This window comes from Pristis pectinata, chromosome 5 (genome assembly GCF_009764475.1).
Source record: "Pristis pectinata isolate sPriPec2 chromosome 5, sPriPec2.1.pri, whole genome shotgun sequence".
Lineage (NCBI taxonomy): Eukaryota > Metazoa > Chordata > Chondrichthyes > Rhinopristiformes > Pristidae > Pristis > Pristis pectinata.
The window spans coordinates 108360244-108388103 of record NC_067409.1 but is presented as its reverse complement, the minus strand read 5'-3'; the positions used below and the strand labels follow the sequence as shown (position 1 = coordinate 108388103).

Sequence of the window (27860 nt, the reverse complement as noted above, 5' to 3'; positions counted from 1 at the left end):
CCAGTGGAAACAACTTTCCTGCCTCTATCTTATCTATCCCTTTCATAATTTTATATGCTTCTATAAGATCCCCTCTCATCCTTCCAAAGATCCCCTCTCCTTCTTCTAAAACCGAATTCTTATTTTTAGTTCATGGTTAAAACTCTGGGACTAGAAGTATCAGCAAGTGGGACTAGTTTTTGTGGGTGCAAAGGGTGTCCAAATGGCAACCAACATATGTGTGCACACACATCATGTTGGTAAAGGAGTTAGGGTCTGCTTTGCTAAGAACTGCCAAAATTAAATCAAATGGGCAGGTCATGATGTTACTGACAGTGCATGTCTATTGAAGTCAATGAAGTCAACTTGGACTCAATAATCCAGCCAACATCCAGTCATAACCTCACACCACTTAATGCATATCCTGCAGAAAGATGAATGCCCCTCATTAAAACATGCCAGCTAATATTTTTATTAGCTAATCGCTATGTATGGTAAGGATCACTAGGTGTCAAGATCAACACAGACAGCAGCTTTTATGCATTGGGACACTTCCATGCTACAGCTGCAAATATTCACATTTTGTAGTTTGACTTCCACTGTAGTGTAAGGGAGGTCCGCAATGCCCTTAATTCAATGAGTGATGTGCATTTCAATCTCCCTTACAATAAACTGGCAGATGGAGCAAGCATGGAGCATTGCAAGAAATGCAGGCTTGCCTGTGGTGCAGGGCGCTAATGAGTGGTGCTCATGTGGCTTTGCAGGAGGCACATGTCAAATCTGAAATGTGCCACAAACAGTAGGAATTCCAATCCCTAAATATTCAGCTGTTGTGTGACTATTCACAGTACATCATACCAGCTAGCGGCCAGTATCTTGGCAGCAGTTGTGATGCCTTCATCCTGTGATAATCTGTTGTAGCATTTGCAGTTGAGCCACCGCAACAAACCAGAGGGAGGCAAGGTCTAGTCACTGACAAGATGGCTCTTAATTGCAGAGCACAAGTCATGTACTTGTGTAAAAAGCAAATGTCACACTGCCACACCTGTGAACGCATAGATGATAGAAAAGTCAAACACTGGTTCCATTGCCTGCTTATCTAGAGAAGCCCTATTCACTTCATCCAGGCAGACATTAGCTTTTTTCTAGTGTAGTGGTTAGCATAACACTTCACAGCGCCAGCGACCCAGGTTCAATTCCGGCCACTGTCTGTAAAGAGTTTGTACGTTCTCCCCGTGTCTGCGTGGGTTTCCTCCGGGTGCTCCGGTTTCCTCCCACATTCCAAAGACATATGGGTTAGGAAGTTGTGGGCATGCTATGTTGGCGCCGGAAGCGTGGCGACACTTGCGGGCTGCCCCCAGAACACTCTACACAAAAGATGCATTTCACTGTGTGTTTCGATCTACATGTGACTAATATGTGACTCTTACCTTATCAAACTTACCTTGATGGGGGTTCAGCCCTTGCCACCAGCAATACTGACAGCAACTGCAAAGCAGTTGCTAAAGGAGATGAAACAAGAGCAAGAGGAGAAAGAGGAGATGGAGGAGGAGGAAGACGAGGAAGACAAAGCAAGAGTTAACTTGCAGAGGCCATTTCTATCCAGGTTGTCTGTGACACTCATTTGATGTCATCAAATAATAAACACACAAATTTTCCCATTCCCTAAAGTCCCATTTCTTACTTTCCCTCTGCGACTAACCATCACACCATCCACTCAGCCACCATCCCAAAATAACAGTCAGAGACTTTTTCCCAGTGCGACAATGGCTAATACAAGGGGACATAATTTTAAGGTGATTGGAGGAAGGTATATGGGGGATGTCAGGGGTAAGTTTTTTTTACACAGAGAGTGGTGGGTGCGTGCAGAGGTTGTGGGGGCAGATACATTAGGGATATTTAAGAGACTCTTAGATAGACACATGAATGATAGAGAAATGGGGGGCTATGTGGGAGGGAGGGGTTAGATAGAGCAGGATAAAATGTCAGCACAACATTGTGGGCCGAAGGGCCTGTACTGTGCTGTAGTGTTCTACGTTCTATGTAAAAGCCAGCACAACACAGATGAATTTAGATATCAAACCACAGAAAATATTAGCTGCAAACATTCCCTTTGTACTGGCCTTCCAAGTGCCTCTACTATCCTGATACTCCGTGTGGTGCTCCACCAGAGGATGTGGTTCAGCATTGGACTCCACCTTCATGGCTTACTCCTGACAGGCAACAGCAAGAGCACTGGTGGGTGGCAATGGTGAGGTTCACATCCCTCACTGTCGATCCCCTGGGGGAATACCCCAAGTAGTTTAAGTAATATACAGGAGTACAGGTTGCTGGGCTACTTTGACTTGCAACAAGTTCCTATGGAAACTGCAATCCTGCGTCATAATGACGCACTCTTTGAGTTTGCATGACAAAGACCAGAGTTTGCAAGACAAAAGCCTGAGCTTCCACTGCAGCACCCATACATTAGGTGGTTATGTTGCAAAGGAAGATGAAACATTGGTCAATAAATGCTGTACTACATTTAGGTCTATAAAGATTAATAGAGGTGCCCACCAATTCCATGCTGAAGAGCATGGGCTCCAAACCCCGCACAATCCTTGTTCAAGGTTAGTTCTGAGCTCCTCCACATTCCTTGTCCCTTTCATCGAAGACCTCCTCTTTAACCCCTGCAGACTGTTATGTGGCTCTCCCTCTGGCAATCTGACAGCAGAGTTTTTCTTTCCTTCCGCTGTAGCATCAAGAGACTCCTGCCCAATTACTCACCGATTGCGGATCTCATTTCCGCCACCTCCGCCATCAGATTTCTGAACGGTCCATGAACCCATGAACACTAACACATTATTCCTTTTTTTGCTCTATTTATTTATTTTGCAGTTTATAGTAGTAATTTGGAGTAATATGGAGGCATGGCAATGTAGCGGTTAGCGTAACACTATTACAGCGCCAGCGACCCAGGTTCAATTCTGGCCACTGCCTGTAAGGAGTTTGTACGTTCTCCCCATGTCTGTGTGGGTTTCCTCCAGGTGCTCCGGTTTCCTCCCACACTCTAAAGACGTACGGGTTAGGAAGTTGTGGGCATGCTATGTTGGCACATGAAGCGTGGCGACACTTGCGGGCTGCCCCCAGAACACTCTACACAAAAGATGCATTTCACTGTGTGTTTCGATCTACATGTGACTAATAAAGATATCTTATCTTACCTTATCTAATTTTATGTCTTTGCACTGTACTGCTGCCACAAAACAACAAATGTCATGACATATAAATCAGTGAAAATAAACCTGATTCTGTTTCTGATTCTCACCTGTTATCTGCTCCTTTACACTATATGCCAACTTGTCCAGGAGGGGAAAAGTGAAGTCTGTTAGTGTAGCAGATTTGTTTGAAAGCCATAGTTGGATAGCCATTGTGCGCAAGCTAGGAGTTTGATGCTTGCAACTCTTCTACATATGGAGGCAGTTGAAGAGTGTAGAAATGCTTGGTACAAATCCTGATTGACAGAGACTGTCAGTGGGCGAATGATCAGGTGGTGGTGTTTTGAGTTATGCACATAAACTCCCATTGCAGAGAGTGAGATGTAAGATTTCCAGGAGTGCTCACTGACACTGAATGCCTTGCAGCACTCCTTACAAGCTCTGGCCCCTGTCTTTGACCTCCATAACTTCCTTCCTACTGCTTTTGCAGCACAAGTCTTAGGTGGGATAAATAGCATAGCAAAAGACCATTGGGTCTAGCCAGTCCATACCAGTCTGGAGAACCTCTTGGACCCATGCAGCAACAGAATATTGCTCTGACTGGTTGCATCACAGCCAGGTCTGGAGCCTCCAATGCACAAGATCGCAAGAGGTTGCAGAGGGTTGTAGACTCAAGATAAGATATCTTTATTAGTCACATGTACATCGAAACACACAGGTAAATGTATAATTTGCGTAGATTGTTCTGGGGGCAGCCCGCAAGTGTCCTGGGATTTGTGAAGGGAAGATCTTGCCTCACAAGCCTGATAGAGTTCTTTGAGGAGGTGATGAGGAAGATTGATGAGGGTAGTGCGGTGGATGTGGTCTATATGGATTTTAGTAAGGCGTTTGATAAGGTACCTCATGGTAGGCTTCTTCAGAAGGTCAGAGGCCAAGGGATCCAGGGAAGCTTGGCTGTGTGGATTAGGAATTGGCTTGCCTGTAGAAAGCAGAGGGTTGTGGTGGAAGGAGTGCCCTCGGATTGGAGGGCAGTGACTAGTGGTGTCCCGCAGGGATCGGTTCTGGGACCTCTACTTTTTGTGATATTTATAGATGACTTAGATGAGGGGGTGGAAGGCCGGGTTAGTAAGTTTGCGGACAACACTAAGATCGGCGGTGTTGTGGATAGTGTGGAGGGCTGTCGGAACTTACAGAGGGATATTGATAGGATGCAGAGCTGGGCTGACAAGTGGCAGATGGAGTTCAATCCGGAGAAGTGTGAGGTGGTACACTTTGGAAGGACAAACTCCAGGGCAGAGTACTGGGTGAATGGCAAGGTACTTGGCAGTGTAGAGGAGCAGAGGGATCTGGGGGTTCATATTCACAGTTCACTGAAAGTTGCCTCACAGGTGGATACAGCAGTTAAGAAGGCCTATGGGATGTTGGCTTTCATAAATCGTGGGATTGAGTTTAAGAGCCGCGAAGTGATGATGCAGTTTTACAAAACTCTAGTTAGACCACACTTAGAGTACTGTGTTCAGTTTTGGTCGCCGCATTATAGGAAGGATGTGGAGGCGTTGGAGAGGGTGCAGAGGAGATTTACCAGAATGCTGCCTGGATTAGAACATATGGAATATGAGGAGAGGCTTAAGGTGCTAGGGCTTTATTCACTGGAAAGGAGGAGGATGAGGGGAGACATGATAGATGGATACAAAATATTGAGAGGAATAGATAGAGTAGACAGCCAGTGCCTCCTTCCCAGGGCACCAATGCTCAAGACGAGAGGGCATGGCTTTAAGGTTATGGGTGGGAGGTTCAGGAGAGATGTCAGGGGGAGGTTTTTCACCCAGAGAGTGGTTGGTGCATGGAATGCACTGCCTGGGGTGGTGGTGGAGGCAGATACATTGGACAGGTTCAAGAGTTTGTTGGATAGGCACATGGAGGAATGTGAGATAGAGGGATATGCGGGAGGAAAGGTTTAGATAGTGTGAGGGTGGTTTGATGGACAGCACAACATGGTGGGCTGAAGGGCCTGTTTTGTGCTGTATGGTTCTATGGTAAACCGGAGCACCTGGAGGAAACCCACGCAGACACAGGGAGAATGTGCAAACTCCTTACAGACAGCGGCAGGAATTGAACCTGGGTCGTTGGCGCTGTAAAGCGTTACGCTAACCGCTACACTACCATGCCTGCCCCCAGAACACTCTATGCAAAAAGATGTATTTCACTGTGTGTTTCGATGTATGTGTGACTAATAAAGATATTAGTCAGCTCCATCACGGGCACAACCCTCTCCACCTTAAGGACATCTTCAAGAAGGCGGCATTAAGGACTCTCACCGTCCGGGACATGCCCTCTTCCCATTACTACCATCAGGGAGGAGGTACAGGACCCTGAAGACCCACACTCAATGATTCAGAAACAACTTCTTCCCCTCCGCCATCAGATTTCTGAAAGCTCCGTGAACCCGTGAACACCACCTCACTGTTCCTTTTTTTTGCGCTATGTACTTATGTTGCAAATTATAGATTTTTTTGTCTTTGCACTGCACTGCTGCCACAAATCAACAAGTTTCACATCATATAAATTTCACGATAATAAACCTGATTCTGATTCCTCCTCTCCGTCCCAATATAGCTTTGAAAAACAGTGAAATCCATCTCTCAGTTAGGCACTTTTGAATTTCTCCCAGGTCAACATCAGCTGTAGAAAGTTTGTCATTGCCTGCTGCAATCACAAAGCACCATCCCATCAGTCACTTGAAAAATTGGTCCTATGCTGAGGGAAGAAGATCACAGAGCAGCACGATGGTGCTGACCGCACAGGTTTTCTGTGCAGTGCATCAGTCACATCAAAATCCTTGTGCCTGTTTTCACCAGTCATTCAATTTAATCACCAGCAAGTCCCAGAGAGGACTCTTTAATCTGATTGAGTGAAGTTCACATTGTGATTCACACATGTCACAGCCCACAAAAAGTTTAATCATAGTCATGCACTGTTCCTTCACTACTGACGACAAAGTCCAGGCCATTGTTTGCATTTGCTTATCTATGTCTTTGAGACAGAATTTTCCCATAGTTATCTGACAAATGGCAGGATCTGAGATACTGCTCTGTCAGCAGTATTCCACTTCTGTTTGAGTTTCATTCTTGCCAGTTATACTACCCCCCTAAAGCCCCCTGACTATGCACAGGATGGTACCTCGACTTCATTCACCTCTCTTTGATCCATTTGTCTTGATGCTTATACCCAATAAAATCTGTTGATCAAATGACAAATGTGAACATCAACATGAAAATGTGAGCACAGTGAGGGAAACTTGAACTATTTCAGATGCGTCTTCAAACATCTGTACCAAATAGTTAAAATGTGTGTTAATGTGAGGATTAAAATAATAAATAACTGAATGTTATTTATTAATAAAAAGGCTTCACCTTTGAATATACAAAACACAGATGGTTTACCTGAAAGAAGAACAGAAAATGCTTGAAGTACTCAACAGATCAGGCAGCATATGTGGAGAGTGAAACAGAGTTAATGTTTCAAGTTGCTGACTTTTCATCAGAACCCAGAATGGTTAGAATTGAAACAAGTTTCACATTGCAGAGAAAGTGGAGGGCGAAAAAAGAACGTCCAAGATATGTTGGAGAGCAGGAGAGCTTGAATGACATACATAGTGTAAACGATGGCTGAAAGAGTAGTAATGGAACGTCTGGAAGAGATGTAAATTGGAAAAGGTGAATGAAATCTGTGGCTGTGGAAGTGATTTTCGGTAAATACCTTATCAAAAACAAGGGAAACAGAAACCCATAAAACTGAGAAAGGTAAAAGAGAAACACTTGTTAGCAGAAATTCTATTAAATAGAAACGTAGAAAACCTACAGCACATACAGGCCCTTCGGCCCACAAAGCTGTGCTGAACATGTCCCTACCTTAGAAATTACTAGGCTTACCCATAGCCCTCTATTTTTCTAAGCTCCATGTACCTATCCAAAAGTCTCTTAAAAGGCCCTATCGTATCCACCTCCACCACCATTGCCAGCAGCTCATTCCACGCACTCACCACTCTCTGAGTAAAAAACTTACCCCTGACATCTCCTCTGTACCTACTCCCCAGCACCTTAAACCTGTGTCCTCTTATGGCAACCATTTCAGCCCTGGGAAAAAGCCTCTGACTATCCACACGATCAATGCCTCTCATCATCTTATACACCTCTATCAGGTCACCTCTCATCCTCCGTCGCTCCAAGGAGAAAAGGCCGAGTTCACTCAATCTGTTTTCATAAGGCATGCTCCCCAATCCAGACAGCATCCTTGTAAATCTCCTCTGCACCCTTTCTATGGCTTCCACATCCTTCCTGTAGTGAGACGACCAGAACTGAGCACAGTGCTCCAAGTGGGGTCTGACCAGGGTCCTATATAGCTGCAACATTACCTCTTGGCTCCTAAGTTCAATTCCATTAAATATTATTACTAAATTGAATAACAGGTTTTCAATTCCATCACTGTTTATTCTACAGTTGGACCCTGCCCAATACATCACAGGCACATCCCTCCCCACCATCAGTAGTATCTACAGGAGGCGCTGCCTCAAGAAGGCAACATCCTCATCAGAGATCCCCACCATCCGGGCCATACCATCTTCTCGCAGCTACCATCGGGCAGGAGGTACAGAAGCCTGAAGTCCCACATCACCAGGTTCAGGAACAGCTACTTCCCTTCAACCATTCGGTTCTTGAACCAACTGGAAAAACCCTAATCACCGCAGTTTAGCAACACTATGATCACTTTGATCACGTTGCACTAAAATAGACTTTGTTTTTTTTGTTCTAATTGTGTTCTTTCTTGTTTAGATAGTGTATAATTTGTGTTTAATTTATATTTTTCTAGTGAATGCTGCTTATCTGATGCTCTGTGCCTGTGATGCTGCTGCAAGTAAGTTTTTCATTGCACCTGTGCACACATGGACTTGTGCATGTGACAATAAACTCGACTTTGAATTTGACAACAGTTTTATATCCACCAAAATAACTCTTAGTTATCTCAAAATCAATGTCATCAGTGAAACAAAACTAAAAAATGCCAGAAGCAGGAAATCAGTTACCCAATCGAGACTGGAAAAGTGAGAGAAGTTGACATGAGGACAAGGGCTGCAGAGAACAAGGTGAATGTCTGTGATATGGGATGGTCTAAAGCTACCAAGGCAACAGTTACCTCAAACACAGACTGTTAGATAGATTAAAAAAAAGCAAAGTGACAAATTTAAGCTGAAAATATCCAGCAACATCTATAGAGAGAGAAAAAAGAAAGCTGGTTATCTGAAATTGTTGAATTTGATACTCAGTTTTGAGTCTCAAGGGCTGCAATGTGCACAGACAGAAAAGGGAAATCCTCAAGCTCTGACCAGACATTGTTGCAACATAGTGAGAAGCCAAAGAGTGGAAGAGGGATGGAAGTAACAGGCAACTGGAAAGTCAGAGTCAGCCATTCGAACTGAACCGAGGTCTTATGCAAAACTGCCACTCAATCTATGTTTGGTTTCTCCAAGGCAGAGCACCAAATGTAGTTAAATGTGCAAATGATTTGCTGCTTTACCTGAAAGGACTACTTGGGAGCCTGGATGGTGGGAAAGGAAGAGGACCAAGGTTAGGTATTGTACCTCCGGTGGTCGCATGGGAAAGTGCTGTGAGAAGGGGAGTAGTTGTTGGAAATCAGTTCAAGGAGTCAGAGAGGAATAATCCCTTTGGTATGTCAAAAAGGGAGGGAAGACATGTCTGGCAGTGAAATCCCATTTAAAGTGGTGGAAATTACAATGAATGATCTGTTTAATACGGAGGCTGCCAGGGTGGAAGGTGAGGACAAGCATATTCCTTGTCCTGGCTGAGATGAGAACGGGTGAGAGCAGCAATACAGGAAATAGAAGAATCTCATTAAGAGCTCTGTAAACTATCTTGAAGGAAAAAGGAAGACACCCCAAAGGCATGGGTGCGGTAAATCTCGTCATCGGAACAGACATAAAAGAGACAAAAAAGCTGAGCAAATGAAATAGAATTGAACCCTTACAGGAAGCTTGGTGGGAGGACACAGTGCTCCAGTCATTAATGAGACACCCTGACTAAGATTATTCTACTGAACTGATTGTCATGAGCCACAGTATAAATGCTGCTGAGGCAGTGCCACTGAACTCTCCGATGTTATAAATCAAAAGGGATTTCAGTATTATTACAAAACCAGAAAAGAATAAACCTTTCAATTTCAAAATACTTTAGATGAGTCTTCAGAAAATAAACTTCATCAATTGCCATGCATAATCATCTAAAATGAATCAGAGGAGTAATGGTAAGGGACATACATAAAAACATAAACACAGTGCAAGTATAATATAACGTGTGCGTTAGGGGACAACTTTAACATCTGTGTTATAAGTGAAACTACCAGTTACCTTATTTCCATTTTGGGGGACATGATAATATGCACAGCATAATTGAAACCATGATATAATGAGCCACTTTATATTGAGGTTGCTCTGCATATATTAACTAGGATGTTAGCCTAGAGAAGCAAATATCTAATTTTGAGCAGCCACTATGAACATGAAGGACATGCATACTATGGCTTGATACAAAAGAAAATATCCTCATGCTCTGTTTTAACTATGCACTTTGGACTTAAATCACAGAACAGCATCCATGCTACACCAATACCTGAATTTTTTCAGTATTAAAAGTAGTCATCTTGTATTCTCTCTTTATGGAACTGACTGTGTATTCCAAAGACCAAAAATCACAGGTGGCGTTTACCCACTTGGCACTTTAAATTGAATTGAGACCACCCAAATCTATTTCACATTGACTCGATACAGCCGGCAACCAGAAGGTGCTTTCAATCCATTTGATGAATCTGAGCTGCCAGCTCAGAGTTTTGCCTGCTGGGAGTATTTATAACGAATGTGGGCAAGTAATACAGACCCTGCATCATTTTCTGGTCTCCATGCCCAAATTCCTGATATGTGTTCCTGACAAGCAAAGCTCCATAGAGTTGGTACATCTTTGGAAAGATACTGTTTAAGAGTATGAATAAGAGTTGAATAATGTATTGGAACTGAACTACTAAGCATTCTCTTACTATTGAAAACATTCAATCAGATGAAGCAACGAACAATCCATAGTCGCCCGCAATACTACCTCAGAATGGAAGACTACGACTGGGGTCATTGCATATAAATTTACAGAAAAATGACTTGCAAATAAATCTAAAAATTAAACTAATTATGCTGCCAATATAACACGGCAAGTCTATAAGCGGCAAGGAGTCAACAAACCAAAAAACAGATTTAAATAGATCATGGGACTAGATTAGCAAGTAGCAATTATTTAATGCAGATAAAGTGACAAATATATGCAAGGTGAACACGTCCAATCTACAGGATGCAATGGATGAAGAGGAATCTGAACAAAATAGTAAATAGCAGTTAAACTCTTTAATGTAATACAAAGCAGCAAAGTTAAAAGAAAAACTATACTTAAGGTATTAACCAGAGATACACACCATAATCATTTGTCATTCATACAACATAATCACATCACTCTGTGCTTATTGACGGCTACAGTGAACGAAGGCTTGCTTTTGGAAAGCTTTAGAAGAGAACATCAAAACTGTTAGAAGGGGTCAGCCACCTGAGCTTTAGCTAAAACCAAGAAACATGGAGAAGGGGGTGAGAAGAAATGTTGTTGAATTTCATTGAATTGTGTGAAAAAATGAAACATTTACTTTTAACTATTTCACAGAGAAGTTGGTGAAACGGATTGTCTGGGTATCCTGTGAAGTTGGAAATTATTGTCAAGGCTAACAGGAAGCTGACATTATTTTAACTTGAGGACCAGCCAGGGGAATATCATGTTCTTTTCCAATTCCGGCCATTCCTAAGTTCCTATTTTCTTCAAAATAAGGAACGGTTGCCATGTGATTGATGACAATGGTCCAGATAACTGATTGAGACAATACTCTGGGATCCATGATCTTTGTTTCCAGCCCCACCTCAACCCATCTGCACTTCAAGCAGATAGTATAAATATCCTGCTGACAGGAATACATATTGTTGTCTGGTCTGTACTGACAGAATGAAAAGAAAGCAGTCTGTTTCTGTTTTGATCATATCAGAAATGAAAGTTTCATAACCAGTCTGGTTAGGGAAGTAAATGTAGCAAGCATAAAAGGTGCACATTTGCTACCTTTTAAGAAATACCAATAAAATCTGGGTAAAACACAAATTTAATAAACAAAGACTAGCTTATTTAATTAACAACCATCCACTAACCAACTTCACTAGATTCTAAAGTTAAAAATGGAAAAACTGAAACAATAGAGATCGACAGGAGAAGACTTGTTAATCATTTCAGGCTTCCATTATCTTTGAATTACAATATAACAAAGCACAAAATGCCCATTTTAAACATGAATTAGGAGAGAAAAAAAACACATTGAAAATTTTTTTATGCTCTGGATGAGAGTTGGAATTTTTTTATGAGCATATTCACTTCATCAATATTTTGAATTCAATTCAAAATTTGATTTATATTTAGATTGTTTAATTTATAGAATAGATTTCATGTCGGTATGGACTTATTCTTTGTGATATTGCTGATTTAACTAAATTAAATAATTACATTTCGACCAATTACTTTATTTTTATGCAACATAGCTTCTTAAAAGTCAATAGACTCTCTGCTCTTCAGTACAATTGCATTCCCAGCAATAATTTTTCTGCAGATTATCCATATAGTAAATAATTTAACCCTTTGATTGACACAAAGAACCAAAGATTGTATAATTAGTTTCAGCATATATTTTGACTGTCCAACAATTACTGCAGCCAGGGTTGGTTTGTGCACTTAGGTAGGAGAAGAACCAATAACAATTTACCCTGTAACCAATATGAAAATAATTTGCTTGCACTCAAAAAATTTCTTTATTTCTACTATATTCCAGTTGTTCCGAATATCAAAATTACATTTTAGAAGCTCATTTCACATTTTAAATTTTAACATTCAACAATTACATTCTTCACATCTGAATGGAGACAAAATATAATGGACTATAAATATATATTGTGCTGTTACTTTGAAACATCTCTTGGGTTAGTTTATGGGATTAACTGCAAAAATATATTATGGTGGAATAAACTATGTACCATTTGCAAAAAAACTAAAGCATTCAAAATGTTAATATTTGCCTGACGTGCAACCTATGCTGAAAAGCAGCAATGCGCCACAAATGTATAATTGGGAAAGTGCTCATACTCATTCCTTCAAAAGCTCTTGCAATTCCCAAATACATCAGCTTACACCAATAAATTGATTTTTAAAAACATTTTTAATGACATGAAGTTGTACTCATTTTTCTTTATATATTGATATTTCATTATGCCATCATTATAAGATATCTTTATTAGTAACATGTACATTGAAACACACAGTGAAATGCATCTTTTTTTGCGTAGAGTGTTCTGGGGGCAGCCCGCAAGTGTTGCCATGCTTCCAGCGCCAACATAGCATGCCCACAACTTCCTAACCCGTACGTCTTTGGAATGTGGGAGGAAACCAGAGCACCCGGAGGAAACCCAAGCAGACACACGGGGAGAATGTACATACTCCTTACAGACAGTGGTCGGAATTGAACCCGGGTCGCTGGCACTGTAATAGCGTTACACTAACCACTGCACTACTCTACCACCCAAAATCCAATAAGGAATTCAAAAGAAATTTCTTTTCTATAAGAGTGTCAAGAGTGTGAAACTTGCTACCATAATGCATGGTTGAAACTAATTATATAGATGCATTTAAGGGAAAACTGAACAAGCCTATCAGGGAGAGGAACAGAAAGTTACACTGATAGATTTAGATGAAACAAAATGTGAGGAGGCCCAAGTGTAGCATAACCACCAACATGGACAGAGTGAGCCAAATGGTTCACCTCTATGCCATATATCCTGTGTAATCCTTTGTAGTTTATTTTCAATTGCTAAATAGCTACTAATAAATGCATCATGAGGTTAAGGAATGAACCTGAGATTTTTACCTACTGATAGCAACTATTGTCAACTAAATCTATTTTACTCTGCATCAATGCCACTCTTACAACTGAAAGAATGAGAATACAATAATTTGTATGGTGTAATAATTTGATCTCAATTTTTGTTATCCTTGCCCTCAGTGGAAGGATAACAAAATGGATAACTGTTATTAAGTAATATACTTTCCCATTTCCCTTTCAGACATATTAGGCCAAGAAAATGAATCAACCAGTCAAAGAAAAGAAGTAGAAAAACAAGACAGAACAGCAGAAGAGGAACTTCCAGACCACATTTCAGATACTGTCATCATACAGTTGGTGTGGAGGGTTAAGAGAGGGGATGTTTGTTTAAGGAAATGTCTCAACACTTGTACCAGTAAAAAAAAAGGGCAGGGAAATAGGGCACTCCAAAAAACTGCATGCCAGAGAATGATCTCACACCCAAGCCCTGTCATAGAGGATACAGAAGCCACTGAGGTCTCATCATTGAGAAAACATGGTAATCTGCAGCTTCTTGATGCACTGTCCGATCTACTTATTGTGCACAATGTTGGAGATCATTGAGAAGTTTTTCTTCTGTGCTGGTTTTGGGTATATAATTTGGGAATGGGTGGTCAGCTTGATGAACATTTCAGGGGGCCCACTGTGATGAATCATCATGGAAGGTAATATTGCTGCTATCTGGGCTTTGGGGATCCAAAACAGCTCCGGATTATAAAGCCCAAAGAAGACTCTGGATGTACACTGTGAGTGGTTTCCAGCTGATGAATGACTGAGGCGAGGAGACTGGATGTAGACCTGCGTAACGCAACGTCTGTGGTCACAAACAAGTTAAGTATTGAGCAAATAGATGTCTCTCCTATTGAGAAACAGTGTTGGTTCATAATGGGGAGCATGTGGGGCTTTGAGCATGCAGTCAGTGATGATCTGCCTAGCAAGAACCCAGCAACATAGGCAAGTCTCAGTGCTCTTTCTTCCTGTTTGTTCGCCACCAAGGGAGAGCTAATGAATTGCTGGCACCTTACAGACAATGAGTCAGTGACCTGCTGAAATGCCACGTACACAGCAAACTCACTGATGTCAATGGTATCATCAGAAGCAGTGGGGATGGAGCCAAAGGCATAAAAATCACTGTGACCTTCACTGCCAGAGGCAGTGCAGTACATGTTCCAATGGTAGGTTCTAATTCTCAAACCAGCAGGTGGCATTGGCAAGTGACTGACTCCCTCGAGGGGTGCAGCCGCCTTGTATACAATTCCTCTGGGAGTTTTAGGTTTAATGTTCTGTTCAGATAAACTACATTCTGCAATGCTTTTCCATCCTCACAAAGATGGATGCTGCAGCATTCCCTTGTTCAACAACTGAGAAAATACAGCTCCTGTGAAACAATGTCAACCCTCAATAAATTAAATTATTCGAAAATAGCTAAAGGTTAGTCCAAGAGCAGTCCAGAAACCTCTAACAACTAACTAGAGACTTACCTTAATGGAGGCAAGGATCACTTTAAACATCACTTACGTAGAACGCTTGTCAACTGTTCACGCCTGATTTGCTACAGGTTAAAGTGACATTACTGCCACACACAGACACAAACTTAACAAAACATTCACAGTTCAGACCCAGATCCCTTTGTCACATATGTACAAGACGCTGATGTTTGTTGTAGGTGACTGTCAGAAATGACCAGCAGGCACCAAAACCAAAAAGGCTGTGTCCACATCTACAGTGTTGTAACACCACTGTGTGTCAGTGCAGAACGTGATTTTGTTCTTCATCCAGAATAAGATGCAATAGGCTAAGATATCTTTATTAGTCACATGTACATCGAAACACACAGTGAAGTACATCTTTTGCATAGTGTTCTGGGGGCAGCCCGCAAGTGTCGCCACATTTCCAGCGCCAACATAGCATGCCCACAGCTTCCTAACCCGTACGCCTTTGGAATGTGGGAGGAAACCGGAGCACCTGGAGGAAACCCATGCAGACACAGGGAGAACATACAAACTCCTTATGGACAGCGGCCAGAATTGAACCCGGATTGCTGGCGTGTTACACTAATCGCCACACTACCGTGCCTGCCCTTGATGGGCAGATGGGGCATACACTGCAATTTCTACCTGCTCATTTCAAATGAGGCAAATTATGCTTCTGATCAAAGCCCAACATTAAAGGAAAGCTGAATTACTTAAGCTAACTATTCCAGAATAAAGCTCGTTTTTCATTTGGCAGTTGCCTGCCAGTTTTGGAGAATACACAATAGATCCAGGAGTGAGGAAAAAAAAATCACCCACGATATTTTTTTGAGTTTTGCTAAGAAGAAAACTCAGCTGTCTTTTCAAAAGTTATTTCAGATTTGTGGCCCTGTCAAAGTTGTATGGAAACTCTAATGAAATCAAAATAACTCTTCCCAACCCAGTCTGTGAAATATTAGACAGGGGATAAATGTTGTTGAAAAACAGATTGCCAAGGGTGCTCATTTCATGCAGTATCCAAGGTACCAGCCCAGTGTCCAATTCATTCAGTGAAATAAAGTAGCCTTTCAAGCCAATAAATTTCACCTGGAGACCTACACCAATTTATATTGTATGCTGGGGATAAAACTAGTTTAATGGTGCGAACAGCAGCTGTTATGAGCAAGAAAGTAAAAATTAATTTTTTGTACTAACTGATAAAAAGACTGTTAATTCCTTCAAATCAATCTACCTTGTTATGACCTTGCACCTTATTGTCTCCCTGCAATGCACTTCCCTGTAGCTGTGACACTTTACTCTGTATTCTGTTATTGTTTTTACCCTGTACTACCTCGATGCACTCTGTACTACCTCAATGCACTGTGTAATGAATTGACCTGTACGAAGATATGCAAGACAAGTTTTTCACTGTGCCTCGGTACAAGTGACAATAATAAACCAATACCAATACCAATACCAATTTCAACGACAAGCAAACCAAAGAGGGCCACCAAAGGTAAAAACTGAATTAGTTTTGTGGAACCCCAGGGATTTACACCTACAGACAGAGAGCCTGTAGCACGAATCAACACTGGCATGAACACCGACTGAATCTAAGATGTCAAAGTCACAACCAAAATTTAAATAGGTAAGTATTAAATAAACACATCTGTAACTGTCACTCTCAAACATAATGATCTTATAACATTTCTGTCCGAAGTTTCCATACAACTAACAATAGAAAACATATTGTCCAATTCTGAGGGACTGCAAATGCTGCTAACTTAAGTATCTGATTGATGTTGGCAAACTTATTTTCCCTTCCTACTGACAATGAAAAAATATTGATTACTTTTGTGAATTGTTAACAAACAGAGCCAGGGATTAAAATGCTATCAACTTCAAAACCTGGCATTTAGCATGAATTTTTCAAACTGCACTCATCTAAGCAGTAGTGGGTAGTTCTGAGGTCAACACAAGTGTTTCATACTCAGAAAAAAACTGCATTCTGTAATGTGTCACTTTAATATTAAGTCCAGAACTTACTTTAGGTGTATTTTAAAACAAATGTAAGACACAGTGGCTCGATGGACTTGTTCTGCAGCAAAATGCAACTGTGTTGTAAAAAAGGGAATAAGATACATTTTTGCAATGGGGTCATTCAGTATATAGGTAGATATCCATTCTATTATTGTAACATTAATGAATTAAGAAATTGGGTTTATGCTTTATAATTACTCCTGTGTAACCTTTGGACCATTACATCTTTTCTCGCCAGAATTAAATTTCTCTGAATTGGTAAATTGATAAATTGGTTTACTGTTGTCACATGTACTGAGGTACAGTGAAAAACTATGTTTTGCATGCCATCCATACAGATCAGTTCATTACAACAGTGCATCGAGGTAGTACAAGGGAAAACAATAACAGAATGCAGAATAAAGTGTTACAGTTACAGAGACAATAAGGTGTGCAAGCAGACAATAAGGTGAAATCCCACATCTAAAATTATTTTGTAAATATTTTTAGTAATGATTCAACCTGGCAAGAATAAATAACTGAAAATTCCTCAGAACTGGTTCAAATCCTTGAAATTAAAACATTCATTTTATTGTCATGCCTAAAACCATATATTGGCACCAATTGGTGAAAATTGTCCACAAACGCAAAAAGTGTGGGAACAATCTGCAGGTCAGTCAGGATCTGTGGAGGGAGAAGCAAAGCTAATATGCTCGGCCAATGCCCTTTTATCAGAAGTGATTTTAATCGCAGATAGAGACTGGGAAGATGAAGGGAGGGAAGAACACAGGTAGGGTTAAATGGCAAGAGGGTTGATGATGCAGGGAGTGGTGATGGGATAAATGAAAAATGGGTCTACAGGATCCCCAAATCACAGAAAGTTTACAATATGGAAGGAGGCCTTTCAGCCCATCATCCCATCCCTTGCCCTCTCTCCACAGCACTGTATTTTCTTTTCCTTTTATATACTTATCTAGTTTCCTTCCACTTACCATGATGTAATACGCCTTCACAACCACCCCTTGCACTGCATCCTGATTGAATCATTGACTGCATAAAAAAGTTTTTTCTCATCTCACTTTTAGCTCTTTTGCCAAACAGCTTCATTTTATGTCCTCTGGTTGATGACCATGCACTAATGTAAGCAGTTTCTTTCCATCTAGACCATGCATGATTGTAACTGCCTCCATCAGATCCCCTCTCATTCCCACCTATTCCAAGGAGAACAACCCCAACTTCTCCAGTGTGTCTATATAACTAAGTGTTCCTATTCTTTTAATCATTCTGGTGAATCTCTCTCATACCTTAATTTCTTCACATGTTTCCTGAAGTGTATTGCCCAGAACTGGATACAGTACTCCATCTGTAGCCAAACCTCAGGCTTATGAAAGGTCATCGTGATCTCCTTGCATAATACGCTATGCTTCTATTTATAAAACCCAGGATACTGTGTGCTTTCTCAACCACTTTCTCAACTTACCCTGCACTTTCAGTGATTTAATCCCCAGGTCTCTGTTCCTGTACCCCTTTTTGGAACGTTGCTCTGTAGTGTGTATAATTTCTCCTCATTCTTCCAACTAAAATGTAACTATTCACAGTTTCAGTTTCATCTTCCAAAGGTCTGTCCACCCATCCCACCAGCCCATCTACATCCTTTTGAAATCTACTAGTATTCCCCCACCCCCCTACAATGCACCCTACTCCAGAGTTTTCTGTTGCCTGCAGATTTGGAAACAGTGCCCTAAAGACACTATCCAAGTCATTAATATGTACTTGGGAAAACAATTATCTCAGTACCCTCATTTGGCGAACACCACTATTTGCTTCCTTCCAATCCTGACAAACAATTGTTCATTCCTCCTCGGTTTCTTGTCATTAAGCAAATCTTGTATCTATGATGCTCCTGCTCCTTTTGTTCTGTTGGCTTCAGTTTTGATGACATGGTACTTTACTGAATGCCTCTTGAAAGCCCAAAAACATGACATCAACTGCATTTCACTCATCTACCCTTCCGTTACCTCATCAAAACACTGTCATTAGTTGAACACAATTTGCCTTTAATAAATCCATGCTGGTTTTCCAAAAGCAATGCACAGTTGTCCAGGTGATTCCTAATTCTATCCCTCCCTGTAGAAAATAGAACATGGAACATTACAGCCCAGTACAGGCCCTTCAGCCCACGATGTGCCAACGTTTTATCCTGCTCTTAGATCGATCTAACCCTTCCCTCCCGCCTATCACCCCCCCCCCCCCACCATTTCTCTATTATTCATGTGTCTATCTAAGAGTCTCTTAAATGTCCCTAATGTACCTGCCTTCACAACCTCTGCCGGCAGTCTGTTCCACACACCCACCACTCTCTGTGTAAAAATTTACCTCTGACATCCCTCCTATACCTTTCTCCAATTACCTTAAAACTATGTCCCCTCGTGTTAGCCATTTTCGCCCTGGGAAAAAGTCTCTGACTGTCCACTTGATCTATGCCTCTTATCATCTTGTAGACCTCTATCAAGTCACCTCTCATCCTCCTTCTCTCTAAAGAGAAAAGCCCTAGCTCATTATCATCTCTATAGGTTTTTCCATCACCTAGGCTAAGTGACTGATCTGTGGGTTTTGGCTTTATCTTACTTTTTTTTATTTTAAACAAAAATGCAATATTTGCAATATACCATCTATAATTTTCCATGATGGGACTCCAGCAACATCTTTTTTTAGTAAAGACTGATTTAAAGTGCTCATTTTGTACCTCAACCATGCCCTCTACTCTATGAATAAATTTGCTTTTGGTCATTATATGACTCACATATCCTCCCACGAGCCATTTACTTGAGGTTCTGCTTCTTAAACTCTGCCCTAACTTCCTAAGGTCTACTCCAGAACCTCAAATGTTTTTCCTACATGTACCAAAACTTCTGGATCACTCCCCTCCCTTCCCCCAATCCCTGCCCCTTCAGCGAAACCCTGATACTGCAAGGGATGGGGTGGCACACCAAGGCAGGACACACGATGAGAGCAGCAGAAGTGCCTGACTGTCCACCTCCCCTGCGTACAGTATAGATTCATAGAGTATGGAAACAGGCCCTTCAGCCCAACTCATCCATGCCTACCAAGATGCCCATCTAAGCTAGTCCCATATGCCCGCATTTTACCCATATCCCTCTAAACCTTTCCTATCCATGTACCTGTCCAAATGTCTTTTAAATGCTGTAATTGTACCTACCTCAACCACTTCCTCTGGCAGCTCATTTCATTCGGGTATCCCCTATGACTACTGCACTTGCACACTTTGCTATGGTCCCCCTGCAGTCCTTTGCCTCATGGTGCCCATATTTTGGACTGCATTTGTTCAAGATGACAACATCCATCTCTAATGCAGAGTACCAGTCTGAGAGTGGCACACATCTACTCTTCCTGTTCTTTCCCACTAGCTATCCTCTGGCTGTAGAGTAGCTGCCTCCTGAAATGTACAATCCAGGAAATTCAACCTCCTTCATGTCCCACAGCGGCTCCTGATGTTCCTCAAACTCCAGCATCCCGAACTCGAGCTCAGTTGGAGGCACTTCCTGCACGCGTGATCTCGCAGAACATGTGTAGTGTTCTTAAGTTTTCACATGGTGGAGGAACTGCAGCAACAATTCTCGGCTGCCTTACCTTGTAATTATTTCCTTGTTAGATGAGTTTATTAATAATACATTACCCTGGTTGGACCACCCTTCCCTTATTTTTTTTAACACCAGCTTCACTCTTTAAGCTATAAGTTAGCCACTGATTATTTTCTGATGAGCTTAACCCTGTATCTTTTTTAAAAACCAAGCAGCACCTTTACTTCAACTCTGCCAAGTTCTGTTATTCATCAAATTCTTGTTCCTTACGTTCAGTAGAAGCTGCACACTCGGGAGACTTCACTCTGAGCTGAACACCGTACATGAGAAGAGAGAATCATTGCCAACAGGTGCTGTCCAAACAAAAGTAGAGCAATGGTTTGATCCATACTTGTTGCTAACGCTGTGTTTGGAAGACTGAAGTACCTAATCCAATGATGACACACTGTACCTTGAACTTCATTAGAATGATATATGAAGTCCAGGAGAGACAGATCAGAGTGAAGGTTGGGAGGCACAATTAAACTGACAGGTGACCAGACCTTAGGGTTATGATTGTAAATTGAATGGAGATGTCTGATCTCACTATTACTGAACAGAACACATCATGAGCAGTGACTAGAGCAAACTCAATTGACCAATGCATTTGGAAGATGTGCCTCAGGCCCTCAATGGCATGAAGGGAGGAGGTAAAAGGGCAAATGTTGCACCTCCTATTCCTGCATAGGAAGGTGCAGTTAGAAGAGGAGTAGATGATTGAACAGGCAACCAAGTCTCATAGAGAGAACTCTCCGGTCAGAACATGAAAGTATACAGTTGTTCGACAAGCGTACACAAAAAAAAAGCACATGGCTGTCTTTGGTGTAAAACTTTCAATACTTGGTCATTCATTTCCAGACATTAGGGTGGTTTTCAGAATATGAACTTTCACAACTTCCCTTAACTGCCACAACCTTTCTTCAGCATCATTTGCAATGTTTTATAAGTCACTATTTACCTGTTAAACTTGGCAAACATTTAATGGAAGAAAGTAGATTATGCTGCGATATTTAATTTTTGGCATAACTTTAGGAGGAACACCTAACAAAATCGCAAAATGTTTATTGCATGGAAGGAGGCCATTTCACCTGTCAAGTCTTTACTAGTTCTACGTAACAGCAATTGAGTTAGACCCACTAGTTCATAGTGGCCCTGCAAATTCACTCCTTTCAGATATTTATCCAGGTCTCTTCTGAATGAAACAAATGTTATACAGATGTAACCATGAAGAATCACTGGAGTAAAGGAAAGCAAGGCTTTGTTCAGAAAAAGCTGCCTCATGGAAACTAGAAAGCCAGAGGTGGCAAGTGTGCCCACAAGAGCTCACACATAATTAAAAAATTTCAGCAAGCAAACCTTGAAGTAAAATTACGCAATGCAATATGATATACTACTTTAAAGAGAAACTCACCAAATCCATGCAAATACGTTTTTATTCCAATGGAGCAGAAACCAAACGGACAAAATTCCCCACTAAGATCTTCTCCTTATCCAGGGCTGTTCATGTATATTGTTCACCAATTTTATGAGTATCCATATAACTTAGTTCCTTCACTTTAATATCCAGTCATGCATCTGTCATGGAATTATTGGTACCATAAATGTCAATCTACAGAAAGGAAAATACAAGCAATTATTATTTTTTGATTAGTTCTGACTGAATCTTAAAGCAATAAGCCTCCTTTACTCAATTGTAAGCTGTTATTATTTCTTTGAAATAAATCTAAGATTTATTTCAAAGATAAGAATAGAAAGAGACTTAAAATTACCTGAGGACTTATAATTGTGAAGATAATATCTGAATGTATGTTGCGTAATGAGGCAAAAGAAATCAAACATCATTGCAACAAATATTTCATAAAATAAAACTAGTTTTTACTCATTTAATGTAATAAGGTTTGTGAAAAATAGTATTTGACATGCATGATACTACATGGATATAGTTCATTTCAGCCCAAAGTAGAAATTAGGATCAAGAGGAGAAATGTTAACAATTAATATCGTCGCCTTTCCTTTCACTTCTAGGATCCAGGCTGAATTCTATGCAAACTGAGCCTATGAGGATCTAAGCAAAATGAGATTAGACAGTCTCAGTCATTTCTGTGTTAAATATAGTTTCACAGTGCAAATATTTTGACAGATTTCACTGTTGGCAACTTCACTCACATCATACTTTTATGGATTTGAATAATTATTTGAAAAGCAATAAAGAACTGACATGGTATTACAGCTGCTCCTGGACATCAAGCATTAGCACAACATCAATGGGCTGAATGGCCCCTTCTGTGCTGTAAGTATAACAATTCTATGAATTGAGGATTGGAGTTAACATGGACGGCAGAAAGCAACTTTAACATGGTGTTTTCTGCTGATGCATTGTCACGCTTATTTAAAAAAATCAATGCTGAAACGTTGTCACTCACTTTGAAATGCTGCAACCTGTAAGGTTCAAGAATCCATGAAGACCACTAAAGTGCCTATAAAGATGTTATTTTCAATACACCAAAAAAACAAAGAAATGGTTGATGCTGTCTGTGCAAAACACAATCTACTGAAATTGTTTGTGAGCCACACACCTCACACTTCAAGCTACAGTAGATTTTAGTGACTGGATGGGAGGAACAGGACAATCTAGTATTAGCTCATTCCTGGAATGCAAATTAAAAGAAATCTTAAAGCCGTTCAGCTTCTTAGGATAAGGAATCAATCCAATTAGTGTTCATCAGTGCGCGAGATGTTTAACTGTAATAGAACCAGTCAATGTTAGAAAACTGCAGTGATGATATATAATTGATTGGTACATTTCTGTGTCCATTTTAAGATATAATTTAAACCACACTACAAAATGTCAGAATGCTTGTTCACACACACTCTCTTTCTGCCCCCCCCCCCCCCCCCCAGAAAGGCATAGCCATGGCGAATTAGTTACAAAGTGCAGATTCCATTACATTCCTCTTATTTCATGGCGGGCCACTTTGATCTCCTGCGAGGCACCCACCATTTCACACAGCACCTTCTTCCTCAGGCCATTTCTAGGTTCCTAACTCACTCTCTGTCCCAACCTTATGTCCAGGGACTTCTGCTTCCATCACTGACTGTCCTTACTCTCCCTCGCTCTGCTCCTCGTCTGCCCACGCCCACTTGGTGAGAGGGCGAAAGGGAGAGGTTGGGAGGGCAAGGGGGAGAGGTGGCGAGATGGGGAGAGGTAGAAGGGGAGGGGAGAGGTTGGGAGGGGGAGGGGGAGAAGTGGGGAGAAGGGGAGAGGTGGAAGGGGAGGGGAGAGGTTGGGAGGGGGAGGGGGAGAGGTGGCGAGAGGGGGAGAGGTAGAAGGGGAGGGGAGAGGTTGGGAGGGGGAGGGGAGAGGTTGGGAGGGGAGGGGGGAGAAGTGGGGAGAAGGGGAGAGGTGGAAGGGGAGGGGAGAGGTTGGGAGGGGGAGGGGGAGAGGTGGCGAGAGGGGGAGAGGTAGAAGGGGAGGGGAGAGGTTGGGAGGGGGAGGGGAGAGGTTGGGAGGGGAGGGGGGAGAAGTGGGGAGAAGGGGAGAGGTGGAAGGGGAGGGGAGAGGTTGGGAGGGGGAGGGGGAGAGGTGGCGAGAGGGGGAGAGGTAGAAGGGGAGGGGAGAGGGGAGGGCTTGAGGGGGAGGTGGGAGGGTGTGGGAGAGGTTGGGAGGGGGGAGGGAGGGGTGGGTGAGGGAAAGGTTGGGGGGAGGGGGAGAGGTCGGGGAAGGGGAGAGGTGGGAGGGTGAGGGGGAGAGATGGAAGGGGGAGAGGTGGAAGGGGAGGGGAAAGGTTGGAGGGTGAGGGGAGAGATGGAAGGGGAGGGGGAGAGGTGAGAGGGGAGGGGAGAGGTTGTGAGGGTGAGGGAGATAGGTGAGAGGGTGAGAGAGAGATGGCTTTGTCATCAGCAATATAAGTATTGTCAGCTACTTCACTGCCATAATAATGGCTTGTCATTTTCAAATTCTTAACAACTTAGCAGCTAAGTCATGTTTTGTAAACAAAAACTTAGGATATGTTGACAAGAAGATGATGAAATTACAATGTGCAGATAAATTTAGGAAAAAAAACATTCTCTCTTCAGCCTTGTGAACCTTTTATATAAAACATCTCAGTTTTAAGGTTCAGTCTAACAAATCGGCTACCACCACCCCCTGCCCCTCTCAAACGTAACTCAGTCTTGAGACTAACATTGATGAGAAAAGGTTAAATGTGTGGGTTTTAGTTTCTCGCTCCCAAAGTTAATCATAGCGGTACAACACAGAAGCGGGTGCTCTGCTCCACCACATTTGCAGCACCCTTTTTGCTCATCTGCATTAATCTACTTGCCTGCAATCTTCCATCTCCCTTACAGGGAACATTACAGAAAATGGACTTCGCTATACATTAATGTGTACGGCAGTGTTTTACAATATAATTCGATTTAAATATATGTTTGCAATAAATATTTTATGTGCAATTGTATCTCTTTTAATGTATCATTATTTAGTGCATTTGAGAGTATGTATCAATATACAACTCCCATGATGAAAAGCCTTTTAGTTTCCAACAGTAAACTGGCGTCTTCATTTATATAAAGCGTATCCTCCTATTCACAGCCAATGAATTATCAATGAAGTATTGTATAGGCAAATTGAAATGATCTACACTGCGGCTACTAACGACAATGATGAGATCTATACCCGGGCAACAGGATGGTGGATCTTTAACATCTATCTGAGGGGCATATCAAACAGTCAAAATACCTGAGAAAATTGTCGTCCTTGTAGCTTTTCGGGAATGGGGAGGTGGCGTTAAAGGTGGCACGTTTAACAAGGCCCCAAGTGCTCCCACTAACCTTTCTATTGAACAGCTCAAGTAAAGGGGATCAAATCTTGCTCATCTTAAGTATAGGGTGACAATGAGTGTGCTCACTTTGCACTTTTTTAAAACTTGAATTTCAAGATGATCGCTCGTTCAGATGTAAATTAATTGTGTGTCTCTATTTATGCGAACCTACTTAGGTTATTTATGACACAACTTAAGGCTGGGAATTTTGCAAAAAAACGGATAGTCACTGAGATGTAACTTGTCAAAGGACAGTTGGAATCTTGCTACCACTGTGTTTCCCAAACCGATTAGTACTCTAGTGTTCCACTCGGTGGGAGATCCACATCACTCTTTGATCCGTGAGCTCAACCGGTTCACGATGTGTTCCTCCCGGGCTCTGCACCGACCGGACTTAGTTGTGTATGGTAGTGATCTGCGAAAAACGCCGCGCTCTCCCCTTGTTCCCGACCGCATTGGCTTCATCGGCAAGTCCACGAAGGACAGACATCGCAAACTTTAATTTAGCTCATTACCCATCTGTCGAGAACTCCACAATTTCTGCGAAAGTGTTGCATTTACTAAGCGTCTGCTGAGCACTCCGTTCAAAAGCTCTTTGCTGAAAATACAATGTGCGTGAACAGAGCGCAGTCTCTGGAATGGTTCAACACCATGTTCTCAGTTATTTAAAGTTGTTCTTTTCTCGGTCTTCACCATGAACGATGCGGGACTGGACTCCTGCTCTCACTGGCGATCGGACTAGATACACGGGATTTTGGTAACTTTGAGGGCATGAGTTATAGTCAAAAGCGCACTCTCAACTTTGCAAAGGCAGAAGAGGGAACAACGTATCCCGGGCCTGTGTGAAGGTTTCTCCGAGAAACCGAACTTGGCCGCGGCGTTCTTCCTGAAGCATGGGGGTTTACTTTCCTACCGCTGCTGGGCGAAACCCTCCAACCGCGAAAGTAAAAACGAGCTTGGCCCGGTGTCTCTGAACTGAACCCGTTGATGCATACACTCTGGAGGAATTCTTCAGCAATCTGGCATTCAGAAACTGCAGCGAACGGTGAACACTACAAGCGCAACAACAATGCCCGTCTCACAAGTTCGACACTTAAAGTTGGTTGTTGTACAGTGGGTCCGCTGTACGTTTGATTGTGTACAGTTGAGCAGGAATGCACAAATTCCGCCGCTGGGAACCCACCTCAAGCGAGATTTATTTACACATTGCACTAAAAGGACGATTATGTGTGTAAAGCAAAAGGTATGATGTAAAAAGGAAGTTTAATCCATTCCCTCCTGCATGGCGTCAATTCAGACTCCCAATTTCATGTCTCTTAAAGTTACTTAAAAATCAATCACTCGTCGTGATTGAGTTGGTGTTACAACTCAAGATGAATGAGTCTGAATGAACCCCTTCATCAATAATAGAGAACACGTTTCAAGTTTGAATGTATCGTTTTACAAGTACAGTGGGCGTTAAAAATTGTCCGGAAAGGGTAATTATGTATAAATTTAAAGTGAAAATTATTGGAAAATTACACTTGTCGAGGTTTTAAAACATTTCATCCGTAGATTTTTTTTAACGGATAGGATTTAATAGGAGAGCGCTTTGTCAGCAGATCTGGCCCCCTGAACCCTCAATATCGCAGGCTGTTAATCAAACATGCTTAATAGGCTGCAGAATGACGTAATGGCCAACTATAACCCTGTTCTCATATATAATAACAAAATATCTTTCCCGGTAGCAATTTTAAATGAACAAAACTAAATATATAGTGATCAATGGACTGACGGCAGCAAGAAAGGACACAGTCAATCAGAATTTCTAAGATGTTCTATTCTATCAGCAGAAAAAAAACTAAATTCAGCACCTTAAGATGTCAAGAACAGACTTTTGTTAATCCGAACACGTGTAAAACTCCATGGATCTATACCAATTGTACACTTGTATTCAAAGCTCATTTGGAAGCGTCCGACCAAGAGTTGCTATAACGTATAACAGGTCCATTACGCAGAGTGCATACTTGACAGCAAAAGTACTAACAATAAACGGCTAAAAGCTGAACAACAGCAAGAACGTGAACCCAAATGTTTATTTTTATAATGTTTACACACGAATCAGGATTTTCTCCACACATTTTGAAAATTCCCATTCGCCGACCCTGTCCTGTGAAGGAGCCAGACAAAAACAGCGCAAGAATACTAATGACTTCCCATACATTTCTCCGAAGAACTTTCATTTAAACACACTTTCTTTTTCCATGAAATGGACCCGTTTTTACGTGACAGCGCCTCAGTTTTTTTTAAACTTACTAACAGCAACCATCAACAGTTTATAAACCGTAACACACCCCCAGTGTCCGCACCGATACAGTTACTGTTTACCATTTAGCATCAACAAAAAAAGGGGAAAAAATTGCAAACAGATGCAAATTAACAATGTTTTACAGAAACAACTCAGTTGGAAAGTGCACAAAAGGGTCAGAATACCTGAGAGGTTGTCGTCTTTGTGCCTTTCACTGATTTTCCAGTAACTTAGCGAAAGTCTAATTGAAGAAGCGGGTCTGTGAGGAACCACGTTGGACTGAGAGAAGATTACAATACATTCTATTTAGAGAAGCATTACATCACCCTTTGGTGACGTCACGTGGGATTCCTGAACTTCTAAATCATTGCAGTCCCAGAGAGAGCGGGGCGTGTGCGGGGGACGCAGGGGCAGAG

General features: G+C 41.8%; 1 protein-coding gene across 1 annotated transcript in view; it reads right to left on the bottom strand.

Annotated features, from left to right (window-relative positions):
- The window catches only part of creb5b (cAMP responsive element binding protein 5b), a 310784-nt gene extending 288922 nt beyond the window's left edge, over nucleotides 1-21862 (bottom strand). Inside the window, exon 1 of the mRNA XM_052016820.1 lies at nucleotides 21749-21862. Within this exon, the coding sequence (XP_051872780.1) occupies nucleotides 21749-21757 (9 nt within the window). The 5' untranslated portion in view covers nucleotides 21758-21862. The remainder of the gene's footprint in view (nucleotides 1-21748) is intronic.
- Nucleotides 21863-27860: the final 5998 nt, after the last annotated feature.